The sequence below is a fragment of the Ursus americanus genome, chromosome 20 (genome assembly GCF_024610735.1).
Source record: "Ursus americanus isolate L20-20 chromosome 20, mUrsAme1.1.p, whole genome shotgun sequence".
Taxonomy (NCBI): domain Eukaryota; kingdom Metazoa; phylum Chordata; class Mammalia; order Carnivora; family Ursidae; genus Ursus; species Ursus americanus.
The window spans coordinates 28,815,291-28,830,838 of NC_142146.1; the positions used below are offsets into that span (position 1 = coordinate 28,815,291).

The 15,548-nt window shown below is 37.3% G+C and overlaps 1 protein-coding gene across 2 annotated transcripts in view; it reads right to left on the bottom strand.

The window, feature by feature from the left end:
- Nucleotides 1-15,548, bottom strand: part of MRPL3 (mitochondrial ribosomal protein L3) — a 46,643-nt gene that overhangs the window by 1,658 nt on the left and 29,437 nt on the right. The window contains exons 7-10 of one of the 2 annotated variants that reach the window (XM_087870202.1): nt 15,007-15,115; nt 10,150-10,227; nt 8,149-8,226; nt 3,463-3,649 (exon numbers count right to left, since the gene is read on the bottom strand). In XM_087870202.1, coding sequence (XP_087726328.1) covers nt 3,497-3,649; nt 8,149-8,226; nt 10,150-10,227; nt 15,007-15,115 — 418 coding nt within the window. In that variant the 3' untranslated portion in view covers nt 3,463-3,496. Of the gene's footprint in view, nt 1-3,142; nt 3,650-8,148; nt 8,227-10,149; nt 10,228-15,006; nt 15,116-15,548 lie in introns of those variants that run through there. The other variant, XM_045791760.2, reaches the window with a different exon arrangement.

A 15,548-nucleotide genomic window follows, 5' to 3' on the forward strand; every position in this document is an offset into this window, starting at 1 on the left:
GAAATGCTTTCACTGACATTTTAGTGTTTGTGACAGCTTGTCACCGTCCAGTTTCCCCCCATGCCAGGGCCCACTGTGGAGACAGGACTAATCAGCACTCGCATTTCAGCCTCAGCTACTCTAGTAAGGTTAGGGTCCTGGAAAGGAAGCAGGACAAGCAATGCTTAGTGTAACCCTTAAGGCAGATGTGCCTCGACCAGGGGGCCTTCCCGAGGCCTATATAATTTATACAAGGTTTAGCATTTACCGATTTTCTAACTAATAGGACCAACTAAGGCTGGAATAAATGTCTAATTTGAATGAAGTTTAGTTATAAAAAGGTTCCTAATTCAAATCTAAAGGAGTAAATCAAGTTCTAGCCCAAATCAGGACTGGAGTGGGCTCCACTGCAGAGAACGAAATTGCCTCCACATCCGTGCGATGGCCAGTCCTGCTCAGGAGCAGGCTTGTGGCCCGGACTCCGAAGAGTGAGATGAGCGGCGGGGTCCAGACCATGCACTCCTTATCCGTGGTAGGCTGAGTTTATTTGATGACAGGCACTGTAGCCAGAGTGACCCGAGGTTCTTAGCAAATCACCTGTCTTGCTTAGTGCTGGACCAGGCCGACTCTGGCTTATGTATTCCATGACTCTGGAGGCTTCTTCCTTTTCCACGTGGGTCAGAACACAGCTCGGGTTACTTCTTCTGGGCTACCGAAGTTTGCAGGAACGGGACCCAGATCGTCTTCAGTGGGTACAGTACCTGTACAGGGCCCTGGCAGTGGGGACTAGGCGGATGAAGGTGGGGGGTGGAAATGAATGCTTTGTTTCCTGGCTCTCTTAGAAGAGAGGGTTCATGCTCATTATCTTAAAGGATGATCAGAAATTTTCTCCTTAAAACTCAAATGCAGATCCAAAGACCACTTGAAGACTCTATAGACAAATGGTAATGGTTCTAGGGCCAGCCCTCTAGTGGAGAGGGCTCCCTGCCTTCCTCAAAACACTGCATGTCCCGGGCAAATGACTGCTGAACAGCTCCTTGCTCACCCGTCATCTGTCATCTGGTTACCTTCAGGTGCTAGGATTCTTTTCTCTCCATCTCCACGAATACTTTATACTGAAACAAGATTTTATCTTCTCCCAGCAATAATTGTTCATTCGCCTTGCAAGGGAACAGCTGCTTCTCTTTGGTTTATCAGCAAATTTCACGCATCTCTAAGTTCATTAAAATCTTTTGACCAAATGCAACTGAAGTAGTAGAATTAAGGCATACGGTATTCCGGATTTCAAAGTTAAATAAGTGTAAGTCCTAAGGGTAGTGAGGGGCATAACAAACTAATGGTTATGATTTTGTATTTTGGCTCTTCTTGAATTTACACGTTCCCATGCATTTTCAAATCAGTTTGAATAGTTCAATTGGTAAGTCCTGTTGAGATTTTAAAACTAGGATTGATTCCTTTACGATATTAATTCATAACCATGATATTCTTCTCCATTATTTGTTTTCTTTTATATCCTTCAATAAAATTTTATCTTCTCCAATAAGACCCCAGCACATGTTAGGCTTCTTTTCTAGGCAACGTTTTAAAAAACTGCCATAGTGAAAGATATGCATTCCCCGCCCCATAAAATTTCTCAATTAAATATTGCTATTTATATATTAATCTTTTCAGTCACCGTTCTGAACTGCCTTCTGATGGCTTGCCAGTTGTCTTTGATCTTCTTGTTAGGTATTTCTTAGATATTGTTCTCACTTCGTCATATTTGTATCATTACTTTCTCTTGTAATGGAACTGACAAGGATGTCCAGGAACAAGAATGTGTATCTTATCCCTGAATATGTTTGAGATGATCTTTTAACAAGTCCAGGAATTTCTAGTTTGATAAGTTATTCTTGTTTTTAATGAAAAATGGTACAGTGGCCAAGACTTACTCCAGTTTAAAACAGTTCCTCTTGAGGAACTCATGAGTAAAGAGAACTATGTAAAAGATCAATGCTGTTCGACTTTGGTACCAGGCAGCTCAGAGGCAAAATGAGTATAACTCTGCATGTCTGCTCATCGACGTTACATCGTCACTGTTCTTTCCCGACTTCCCACCTACTCTTTTTTCTTTTTAAAGATTTGAGAGAGAGAGCATGCCCAAGAGCAAGTGGGGGGAGCAGAGGGAGAGGGACAAGCAGACACCGTGCTGAGCACAGAGCCCAGTGCAGGGCTCGATCTCATGACCCTGAGATCACAACCTGAGCCGAAACCAAGAGTCGGACACTCAACTGACTGAACCACCCAGGCTCCCCTTCCGTCCTATTCTGATTTATATTATCCTTGGTGTTTTTCCTCTTCATTTACTATTTTATTGTATGGATTTCCTGTCATTTGCAACATATCTTAATGGTTTAGGTGGAGAATAAATGAAAACTTTTTAAAGTTTTAAAGATGTGGCTACATTTCAATTTAAAATAGAGAATGAGAGAAATGTAACGAGCAAAAAAAAAATACTGTTGGATATTTCAAGAACAAATCCATTAGTTATAAGGAAATTATATGGAGATCTAACAGGATGATTAATAAATCTCTTGGGTGACCATATGAATCAAGTCTCAGAAAACATCGGGAGTTAAGTTGGATTCTGTGGGTCCTCAGGAATCTGGTACGGAGGAAATCCAGTATTTCAATGAGGCCTGCTTATACTTGCATTGTTAAGCTTGATTATTTGACTTAAGTAACGACTAGTAAACACATCTTAATTTCATACAATGAAGGAAAACCCAGGGGCCAGTAACATTTTCAGAAATAGGTCCTTCGTAAGTTTGTTGCATGTACAATCCCAGGCCATTTCAAATCCTTCTGGTAAGGTAACAGGAAAAATGATTAAACCTATCTATAGTTGAGTGATCAAACTAAAAAATATTCCTCCCAACAGAAGTGTAAACAGGATCCAAAACTGATGATTTTATTGTTTTTCCTTTGTCAGGCCTTTATAACATACATAGTTCTGTAATTTAAATGAAAATCGTACTTCCTTTCTCTGTTTAGGGCTCTAAAAGTATTAAGAATGATAAAAATGAATTTTAGAAAATGGTTTCTTTTTCTGAATAGGTTACCCCACAATTCCCGAATGGTCTGCCACTGTTCCACAACCACCCTTCACAAAGACAGACAAATCTTTCATAAAAGAAGTTTAATTTGTAAACATCTTAAGGTAACTTGAGGAATATGGAGTAAAAAAAGAATGCAGCCCACAAATTACAAAGAAATTTAAATTAAAATTAAAGCTCATACATAAACTGCCAGTCCATTTAAATTTGGCATATTCAATCTACTTAACTGATCTGTTTAATGTGGTAATTTTTTTTTAACATAGTTTAGTTTGGGGGATGCATGATATATTTATGCCCCTGACAAAGACGACAAGTTTGGTATTATGATTAAGAAAGGAAAATATATTTCCTGGTTATATTTCTCTTCTGGCTCATGAAAGCTCACAAAATATGTTAAGGTTCTGCCACGTCCAACGAGGTTAGGTAAACGTAATGGAAGGTGCGCTGGGCTGACACACATTTTCATCATACAAATCCTCTGGTAGTTGTTCTTCATCTCCATCAGGAAAATATGTAGGGAATGGGAGATTCTTACAGAAGTCCTTATATGCAGGCAGATTAGAATCTCTGATCTGTGGGGAGGGAGACAAAGATCTTATTAATAAGTATTACCAATTAAGTTACTTAAAGATAAGGTCTGTTTTAATCACTAATAATTAAAGAATATCTGTTCCTACATTTTCTAATGAATAACAAATGTTATATGAAGTAAAAGGAACTCAATGTATTCTTTTTATTCCAATAAATTTAATTAATCCAATGACAGAAATACAGCCTTCCTCAAGTTAATCATCTACTCATAATAACATTACTCTGATTATTAATTTATATCTTACCTACAACTTACAAATCTCTAGAACTGCCCAACAGGATAAATGATATAATTACTATTTAGATATTAATTCTATCAAAACTATGTACCTAAAAGTTATTACTACCCACTTATTGATTTTATTATCTACTCCTATTACGTATTTTTATTTTTTTATTTTCTATCATAGATTTTTTTGAGTTGAGGTTTAAAAAAGTAACTTTTACTAATTTTTGTTAGTCTTTAAGTCAAAGGGCACATAACCAAAAACATCAAGTTTTATGAAGGAAATAAGCTTACATTTAACTAGTACCATTATCATTGAGAAGATAAGGACAAAATAGTATTTAGCAAAAACAATAATAGTCCACAAGTCTTTATCCTAGCTCTGTTAACTCTTTATAATCTAAAAATATGCTAATTGTATCTGTGAATTCATAAACCAAGGAACAGTTCAGATATTGATATGATCTAGAATGCTGGGCTTTATTTTTGGAAAACGTTATTGGATTCTTTAAAGCTTCTCACTCATTCTACAGCTTTCATTCAGAGAGAAATTAAAAAAAATTACATGTAATTATACACACAGAGTAAAATAAGGCATAATCATTTTGGCAATAAGAAACGAATAATTTGGTTGAAATAAGTACACAGCTGCTAGGAACAGCTAAGTACAGAAAAACATCTATTTTAATCTCTCTCATTAAAATTGTTCCAAGAAATTTTCAGTAAGTTGCCCAGAAGAAAATAAACTTGTTTAATTTTTTTTTTTCCAATTCACTAATCTTGGGTTGAACTTTAACTTGAGGAAAAAAAAGTCATATTCTTTTACCAACTTAAACTGTCTCAGAATTTAGAACTGAAAACCCAAGCAAATAAACAATAAAACCAACAACAGCAAAACTTTCTGTGCTAATTTGATAAATGTGAGAATTTAGTCATAAATGATCTAAATAGCAAATTCTCAGTTGTTTTTACATTTTGATAGATCTATCCTCCCTGAAGAACATTTCAGACAAAAGCACTGCTTATATATTCTAATTGTAAATGCTACAGTACTATACATTCATTGATTTGAAATATAAATGATGACATTTTATTTAAATCTCTCCTGTCTTGGTGGCTCTAAGGCTGAGGGCCAAAGCGTGTAAGCCATCTTTAACAAACGTGTTAAGACTCTCTAGTATGTAGTTTTGTGCACTTAATCGAACCTCTGACTTCATTATTTCCCGGCCTTTACCGAAACTCCTCAACTCTCCAGCTCATTCTTTTTGTATTTATGGTATATTGGCAAACCAGTTCAAACCCTTTGAGGAAAGGTGAGGGCTAGGACACACACACAAAGCAGGAAATCTAGAATAAACTTAAATTCTAAATTAGGGTATAGGACTGAGCACACACAAATAATAACATACACAACATAATGTTGTAAACAAGTTCTTTAGGCTCTTAATACATTTAGTGAATCCACACAACAACAAAAATGCTTACATTGGTTAAACGGGTTGGTCATCCCTAAGACTATCTTTACTAACTTTAGAATACAAGCAGAGAAAGACAACTATCATATGGCTTCTCTCATCTATGCAACATAAGAACTAGGAAGATCGGTAAGAGAAGAAAGGGATAAAGAAAGGGGGGGTAATCAGAAGGGGGAATGAAGCACGAGAGACTATGGACTCTGGGAAACAAACTGAGGGCCTCAGAGGGGGAATGGGGTGGGGGATGGGATAGGCCAGTGATGGGTAGTAAGGAGGGCACGTATTGCATGGTGCACTGGGTGTTATACGCAACTAATGAATCATCGAACTTTACATTAAAAAAAAAAAGAAATAAAAATAAAGGAAAAAAAAGAATAAAAAAAAAGGTATTGGTAGCCCTGTACTCTGCGAGGTGGCGGGGGCAGGGTGCAAAAGCTCCTAGGGGATGAGAGAACATTAAAGAGGCTGCCTGTCCACTAGGACCTGCCTCAATCCCCATGGGCAAGGGGGCTCTTTCACTTGCTATGGAATCAACAGGAAGAACAGAAAAAGTGGGACGAATGTTTTCAAAAAGTGTACGGCACTTCTGACATTTAAAACACAAGCCCACAAAACACTCACCAAACCCATAACTTAATGTTTCAAACAGACATTTGTGCAAGGTTACAAAAGAAACTTGCTTAGACACGATATTTCAAAGATTTTTTTTTCAAATGAGTTTTTTTTTAATCAAAATACGTTTCTTGCAAATACATTCATTAGTGTGTTGACAGTTCAAAGTGGACTAGACATTCTTTGATGCTAGTTTCTTTCTTTTTCTTAAAGATTTTATTTGAGAGAGAGAGCACACGCACGCACGCAAAAGTGCATGGGGAGGGGGAGGGGCAGAGAGAGAAGCAGGCTCCCCAGTGAGCAGGGAGGCTGATGTGGGGCTCAATCCCAGGACCCTGGGATCATGACCTGAGCTGAAGGCAGACCTTTAACTGACTGAGCCCCCAGGTGCCCCTATGCTAGTTTCCTGAAAGATATTTGGGACTCCTCCTTTGGAATTGCCTTTGGTATATCTTCTGAACGTCTGTCTTCAGTAATAGCAAGCCATCGTCCATTCAGAGGGCTGAGTGTTTGGAGGCAATCTGTTGTCGAAGTAGGTGGACGAGCACTGAAAGTTGTTGACTATGAACTGTTTATAACAACCAGTGAGAATATCACTGCACATATTATGGTTTTTCAAGACAGCTGACCTATTCATCTATTCAGGCATCCAAGAAAATGCTGAGGTGTACCTGAGAAGTCATAACAGCAGTAAGGCTCAGCTGGAAAGCCAGCCTAAAACTGTGTATGCAATAAAATGGGGAGAAAAGGGAGATTTGATATTTTTGTCAAAAATTTAAAAATTCACCTGCTATGCAGTAAAATTTTATTATGGAAAAGAATCATTTTCCTCTTTTCTCTTTTATTAGATTGTGATATTTATAAACATGCAATAAACCTGGAATGTGGAGGGATACATATAATTATGAAGCCAAAATGTTCTAAGTAGTACAATGACAACATGCCAGCCTCAACGATGTGTCTTTGTGTCTATGACCAGGTCACTTGGAGAATGGAAACCCACTTAAATCTAAAAACATGCAAAGTAAAAAAAAAATAAATAAATAAAACAAAAAACAAAACCAAAAAACTTGTAACAATTCGTTTAAGATGTATTTTTTCTTTAAGAAAAATGAGAATAATCCAGTCAAAAGGTTAATTGCTGAAAGGGAATTTTAATTACTATAAGACTAAAACGAGTATCATACTTCATGCTAGTAATGGAATCCACTTTAAGAAAAGAAAAGAATACATAAAGACACAATCTGAAAAATCTGAGGTTTAAGTTTTTAAACATTCTTGCTGTTACTATTGGAAAATTAATAAAGAACATATTTCCGGGAATAGCTGGTATCAATTCTACTATACATTTATTTTCAGAATGGAAGATTCAAAATTCAAAAGTGATTTCTCGCGTTCTAAGTCCAAGGCAGAATATTTATTTTCTATTTTATTTGATAGACATAAGTCTGTGAGAGTGCAAGAGTTTTTTTTTTTTAATTTTTCCCGTACATTTGTTTTCTTCTTTTACTTGTTTTTGATCATAAAAATGAACATGTATTTTTAAGAAAAACACTAAAAAGCATAATCAGAGCAATGCTAGTATACAATAACAATAAAATAACAGTAACAAATCCCTCCTTAAAATGTCTACCTTTTATCACCTTCCTTTTTTTTTTAAAGTTTTATTTTATTTTTCTTTTAGTAATCTCTACACCCAACGTGGGACTTGAACTCATCACCCCAAAATCAAGAGTCACCTGCTCTTCCAACTGAGTCAGCCAGGTGCCCTTTACCACCTATCTTGTTGACTCTCTCACTGAATTTCCATTTCATGTATTTCCAGTGCCTGTGTCAACGTATTTTGTAAAAAATTAAAAGTTCTTTTTTGAAAGGATACTGATATTTTGGCAATAGTTATCCTAATATCCTTTTTGTATTTCTAAAGAGCCTCTACATATTCGTCCTACCCTTTATGCAGGTTCGTGATTTTATAAACACAGGATCTGGCTATTTTGTACAATTTTTTCAGTCAAGTGCTACTGAAAAGTGGAAAAAAAATTAATTTAGCAGATAATGTGGAGAAACAGTCACTTATTTTCAAGCCACACTTATGGGTCAAAGGAGAATTTATGGTACACATTTATGTATCCGAACAATGGAAAATAAAGACGGTTTACATACATACCTTTACTAAGCAATTTTTATGTCCAGGTACAGAGCCATTTACATAGATTACATTGTGCTTTGTGTTTATTCTCCATACCTAAAGAAATGAAATAGAATTTTAAGAGTTAAAAATTTCAGAATATACTTGTATTAAAACAAGCAATATGTTACTAAAAGCTGAGGCTACAAGTAGCCTATGAAGTAATCATCATATTAGCACTTCAAAATGTTGAATGAGAACAGGAAAAATTCAAATCCTATTGACGACTTGTAATACATGATTGTAACAGATATGTCTTTTGGAAGTGGTAGCAAACACTCATTTTAAAGATTTATTTATTTTGGAGAGAGACAGAGAGAGAGAGAGCATAAGTGGGAGGGGGAGAGGGAAAGAGAATCTCAAGCAGACTCCATGCTGAGCACAGAGCCAGATGTGGGGCTCGATCCCATGACACTGAGATCATGATCTGAGCTGAAACCAAGAGTTGGATGCTTGGGGCGCCTGGGGGGCTCAGTGGTTAAGTGTCTGCCTTCGGCTCAGGGCGTGATCCCAGGGTCCAGGGATAGAGCCCCGCATCGGTCTCCCTGCTCCGCTGGGAGCCTGCTTCTCCCTCTCCCACTTCCCCAGCTTATGTTCTCTGTCTCGCTGCCTCTCTGTCAAATACATAAATAAAATCTTAAAAAAAAAAAAAAAAGAGTTGGATGCTTAACCGACTGCACCACCCAGGCGCCCTGCAAACTCTCATTTTAAATATAAATGTGACTGAACAACCAAGACTGCTTGGATATTTCAATGGACTCTGCTGGCACCATTAACAAGTGGAAATTCAATTTTATTTTATTTTTATTTAATACTAGCTTGCTGCAACTAGAAACTGGGGAAGCCACAACCTTTCTGGGTCTAATTTTCAAAATAAGTGTGCTGAGCAGATGGCCCTTGTGTGGGTGGCTTTTCATGTGGAGAAAAAGCTTATACAAATGGGGGAAATGGTCAAGAAATGGTAGTGAAAGAACAACTCACGTGGGAGGAAAATCAAGTCTGACCCACAGCTCATAGTTACTAATGGCTAAATGTTAAATACTATGGGAATTGGGAAATAATCACACACGTACGCATGTGCAAATACACACATGCACAGCAAACACACACACACAAATACAAACCGGTGATCTCTCATAGACGTAAAAGTAATAGAAGAGAAAGAAAATGCTAGATTTAATTACACAGAATTTAAAAGCTCCGCCGGCCAAAATTTATAAATAAAATGTATCCAGAATAGGGGCTTGAAGAACATGCACCAAAATGTTACAGTGTTTATCTTTGGGTATTGTTCTTATGAGGAGCTACTTTCTCCTTTGTACTTTCTATACTTTGAAACATGTACACATACATATATAAACATTCGTTATTTGTCAAATTCCTCAAATTAGTAGGGACTGAATTTAACTCCCCCCCAAATATATATAGTTATTTTATAAAGATGGATATATACCACAATGCTTTCGCTCCTACTATCTTTTCCCTCCTGTTTTGATGGGTCTGCCTCTCTCCTCCTCCTCCACATCCGCTTCTATCCACCCACACACTTGACATATAATCCAAAATACTCTGGCACATAATTCCACTTTTCTCTGTGCTTATGTAACAGCACAGTAACGTATACATGGAGGAAGCTTTTGTTCATTCTTTATAAAAGCATAGTATTATACACAATGGTCTAGAATCTAATTTTTTTCATGCACCATCTTCTTGTGGAAATCTTCCAGATCAAACAGTAGGTGACTTTTTCTTTTCAATGACCACACATTCCACAGTTTGGATGTTAAATGAACACACTACCACGATTATGGCTACAACACACACACACACACACACACACTCTCTCTCTCTCTCTCTCTCTCTCTCTCTTCAGGTATTAGAACAATCCCACGCAGACACAGGTGTGGTATTTCCTCTGGTGCTTTTACATTCAGGTATTAATTAGACTATGCCTAAAAAAGAGCCACTTCAGAAACTTACTTTCAGTCCATATGCTGTCCTATCTCTGTTTCCCATTTGTCCAGGCATTTTAGTTCCAGGCCAGACTCTGGCAACATCCTACATAAGAAAACCAAAATTAGCACTTTGAAGTACTCTCAATTTTCCATAGCACTGATCAACCTGAAATGCAAACTGAGATGCGAGTTATTAAAAGGTTTCACTTTTCCCTCATTCTGCTCGGCCCCAGTAAGGAACCAAGTTTGGATTTAGACACAATGACCTTTAGAAAGGATTTCCTTCCTAAATTAGATGAGAGCAACAAAATAAATACAGACTAAGAAACAGATACAGGAGAAAAACTCAGTAACAAGAGTGGCCACTGTGCTAATACTGGTTAAGAAGTAGAAAAGAAAAATCACAGGATGTAAACACCCTTCACACCAGCAAAGAACAAACTTGACTGCCTGGTCTGTTTTCACTAATCTTCTGCATTAACTGACTTAATGGACTCCATCTACACCCCTACTGCTGGGATGGGCCTACTCCCCCACCCTCGCCTTTGATGTTACTTTACTTCCGCAGAATGATTAAAGGACAGAGTTAGTTATTAGAATACTGAGTCTGTTTGTCCAGCTCTGGTTGTCTGATTCACAGAAATCAAACAGCTTCACATGGTTTCTCTGATTTTGGCTTTGATAATGGATAATACTACATCTAAAGAAGCAAATTTGAATTACATCTAAAACAGGAAGCTTCTCATGACACACGAATTCCTGGAATATAAACACTTCTGTATCACTACTCTGACATTAACAGGCAAAACTCCAAGCGGAAGTAGCTCGCCATAGTATGAGAGTTGGTAACCAACTCAGATTAAAAGACAATTCTGCGCATTATAGACTAAATATCACTCTTATTCATTCTCCAAACACACTCTGTGATAGGTATACCTTGCTTAACATTACATTACTGAAAAAGGACTCTGCCCTCCCCAATTAAATCTACATTCTCATTAAAAGTACACCCTCTTAGGATTATAAAGGAATTGACTAGCTAATACTTAATGGCAGTATTTACAAACACAGAATGGTACATTTCATGACAAATAACTAACTTGAGGCGTAACAATAGGTTCCTCTACATGACTAATTTTAAAAGAGCTTTATTGAGGTATAATTCACATACCACACATTTTACTCTTTTTTTAAGTATACAATTTAAAGATTTTAATATATACAGGGAGTTGTATATGACTATAATCTTAGAACATTTTCATCAATCTAAAACAGAAATTCCAAAACCATTAGTAGCCAACCCCTCCAACTCCCCCCAACTCTATGCAACCACTAATCTGCTTTCAACTTCATAGATTTGCCTGGATGGACAGCTCATGTACATGGAATCATACAATATGGAGTCTGTGACTGTTTTCAAGGTTCGTCCATGTTGCAGGATGTATCAACACTTCATTCTACTTTATTGCTAAGTATTATTGTATGAATCTGCCATATTTTAATTATCTGTTCATCAATTTATGAACATTTGGGTTGTTTCTTTTTGGCTATTTTGAGTAATGCTGCTATGCACACACAAGTGTTCTGTGCATGTTTTCACTTCTTCTGGGCATACACCTAGGAGTGGATTTGCTGGGACATCTGGTAACTTTACACTTAACATTTTTAGCAACTACCAAACTTTTCCAAAGCAGCTGTTATCATTTCCACATTCCTATCCACAATGTATGAGGGTTCCCATTTTTCCACATCCTTGCCAACATTTGTTACTATCCATCTATCTTTTTAATTCTAGTCACCCCAGTATGTGTTGAAGTGCTATCTTACTGTGGTTTTGGTGTGCATTTCCCTAATGGCTAAAGATGTTAAGCATTTCTTCATATGCTAGTCAGCTATTTGTATATCTTCTTTGGAAAAAAATCTATTCAAGTCCTTTGGATTGAATTGGGTTATCTTTTTTTAAAAGACATGTATTTGAGAGAGAGAGAAGGGGGAGAGTGCACAAGCCCACTTGCATGAGTAGGTGGAGGGGTGGAGGGAGAGGGGGAGAGAGAATCTTAAGCAGACTCCCCGCTGAGCATGGAAGTCAATGTGGAACTGGATCCCAGGACCCCCGAGATCATGACCTGAGCCAAGATCAAGAGTCGGATGCTTAACCCACTAAGCCACCTAGGCACGCTGAATTGGGTTATCTTTTCATATTCTGGATTAAAAATTTTAGCAGATATATAATTTGCAAATATTTTCTTCCATTCTGTGAGTTGTCTTTTCATTTTCTTGATTGTATTGTTTGCAACAGGAAAGTTTAAATTTTGATGAAGCCTAAGTTATCTGTATTTTCTTTTGTTACTTGTATTTTTGACACCCTATCTAAGGCTTCGCCTAACCCAAGGTTACTCCTGCGTTTTCCTAAAAGACTTTTATAGTTTAGCTCTTAAATTTACATCTATGATCAACCTAATTTTTATAACAATTTATTTTCATATAATTTATAACTGCATAATTTCACATTCATAAAGAAGTTGCAAAATACAAAAAACTCTCATACTCTACGCAGATTTACCAAGTGTTTACATGTTGCCCCATCTGCTCTACCATTCACTCTCTCTCTGTATATGCACATCTTCTCCTGTATGATCTAAAATCTGACGGCATGGGGCGCCTGGGTGGCGCAGTCGTTGAGCGTCTGCCTTCGGCTCAGGGCGTGATCCCGGCGTTCTGGGATCGAGTCCCACATCAGGCTCCTCCGCTATGAGCCTGCTTCTTCCTCTCCCACTCCCCCTGCTTGTGTTCCCTCTCTCGCTGGCTGTCTCTATCTCTGTCAAATAAATAAATAAAATCTTTAAAAAAAAAAAAAAATCTGACGGCAGACATGATGCTCCTTTATCTGCAAGTATTTCAGTGTATATTTCTTAAGAACAAGAATATTCTTTCATATAACCACAGTTACAATTATGAAACTCAAAAAATTCATGTTCTAATCTGTAGTCTACATTCTAAATTTTGCCCCCATGATGTTCCCCCCAAGTCCAGGATCCACTTCAGAATTCTACACTGTGATGAGCTGTCCTGTCTCTTTAGTCTCTTCAGATCTGAGCAGCTCCTCAGCCTTTCTCCTTCATGATCTTGACATTTCTGAAGCTATTTTGTAGCCAATTATTTTAGAGATTATCACTCACTTTAGGTCTGATGTTTTCCCATGATCAGATTCAGGCGATGCATTTTTGGCAGGAATCACCACAGAAGTGAGGATGTGTTCCTTTCTGCTCTTTTTGTGTTCACTAGGTTAATCTACTCTAAGGCTATTATCTTTCCCTTTGTAATTAATCGATGAGTTGTTTTGGGGACTCTATATAACTTGTCTCCATCAAGTTTTCACCACTTGTTTCAGCATCCACCGTTAATTCCTGGCTGAATCAATTATTCCTACGATGGCTGTCAAAAGTGAAGTTCTAACTCCAACATTCCTTCTACATTTATTTGCTAATATTATACTGCAAAGAAGAGCAGGCCCTTTTCTCCCATTTATTTATTAACCTATCCATTCACTTATTCATCTGTACCAGTGTGAGATCATCAATTCTAATTTTATTCCATTTTCTGTCATTTTTTACATTTTCGGATCAAACTGTCCAAAGCTTTACAAGTGGGAGCTCATTTTAGCTGGCTGCTATGTCCACTGCATGTGCCATCATTTTTAAAGCATTTCCTTTTTTCTTGTTATTTTAATTTCTAAAGGAATTATTTTTTTATTGAGGTCTGATTGATATAAAGCATTACATTAGGTTAAGGTGTACAAAGTAATGATTCGATATTTGTATATATTGTGAAATGGTCACACAATAAGTCTAGTTAACATCCATTACCATACATACTTACAAAAAACTTTTTTTCTTGTGATGAGAACTTCTAAGATCTATTCTCTTAGCAACCTTTAAATACGCCCTACAGCGTTATTAACTATAGCTACCATGCTGTACATTACATTCCTCACTTTCCTGAACAAGCTATTTTGGGTTCCTCTTATACTCTTCCTGCCCCATGCATGAAACTGGCCATTTCTCCAAAAAGCCCAAGTTCCTTTCAGTGGGCAATGACATTTAGAAACCAAGATCTAGGCTCTATGTGTGGCTCGCTGCTAGAGAGTACTTTTGCTTTTAGGTTCTTTTAGCAGAGAGGGCTAAGGAATAAACACACACACGCATACCTATCTATACCTATTTCTCTTTCTTTATATGCACATACAATAAGTGTATATGGATACCTGCAATCTGAATTCAGCACTACAGGGTTTGTTCTAATTTCCCTCCTTTTCATGCCGGAGTATCCTTTTCCAGTAGTGAAAAACTTGCTCCCATTATCAATATATTTACTTACCCATTCAATCCTACAACTTACAGAAAATTATTTCAGAATACAAAAGTCGTTCTCCATTTTCTCTGCTCTTATTGTTTCCCCATTTCTTCTCTACTACTTTTCCCTTGCACCATGATACTCTCCTTGACAATCTTTCCCAACTGCCTGTGTTAAGGCAAAGATGAATTTGTGAAGGAAATGGTGGGGCAGATGGAAGGACATTCTAATCCATGATTTCTTGCAGCTGACTTCAGAGGGTAGGATGGGAAACAGAGATGGAAATGAGAAAGTAGGCAGGAAAGTACAGAGAATACTGGCTCTAAGTATGGGGGTTATTACTAAATGATTCAAGTCTGGTTCTGGAAAATAAGCGAGGCCAGGACCCATAAAAATGTGACAAGTACTGTGACCCACCTGGAGTCAGATTAAAATTATGTGACCTGACCCCAAGGACAAGACTAAAGCACTCTAATGTGCAGAAGCTGAATATTTAGCATTAAAAAGGAGAACACTAAGTTATACTTACACCAGTTGAAATCGCTCCAGGTCTCCTGTGGGTTTTTGTTTGACCATGAGTAGCAGGCTGGCCTTTAAATCCCCATCTTTTCATGACGCCTTGAAAACCTTTACCAATACTGAACAAGATAAACAGTAGAATTTACATAATAAACAGAGCATAAAATATTCCCAATTGTGCATTTTCTTAATAGTACCTTAGAGTTTTAACAACACTGTTTATCTAAATACCTAGGAAAAGCTATGCAAGAAAAACTGCAAATGAACATTTCTTTATCTACGTCCTAGCTTGCATCCCTTCCTGGAGCCTCATTCCATACGACATGATTAATTCAAGATGATAAGACAAGAACAAGTTAAGCAAAGGGAGTTCTTTCTGAGCAGGGAGTTTTATCATCATAGTCCTGTGAAACAACACAGTAAAAGTGATAAATTTTTAGAAATTCCTAAGTACTCATAAGCTATGGGGCAGGCAATCATTAAGATCCCCATCTCCTGGTTTTCGTGCCCCTGTGTAATCACCTCCCCTGGAGTCTGGGTGGACCCAAGAAC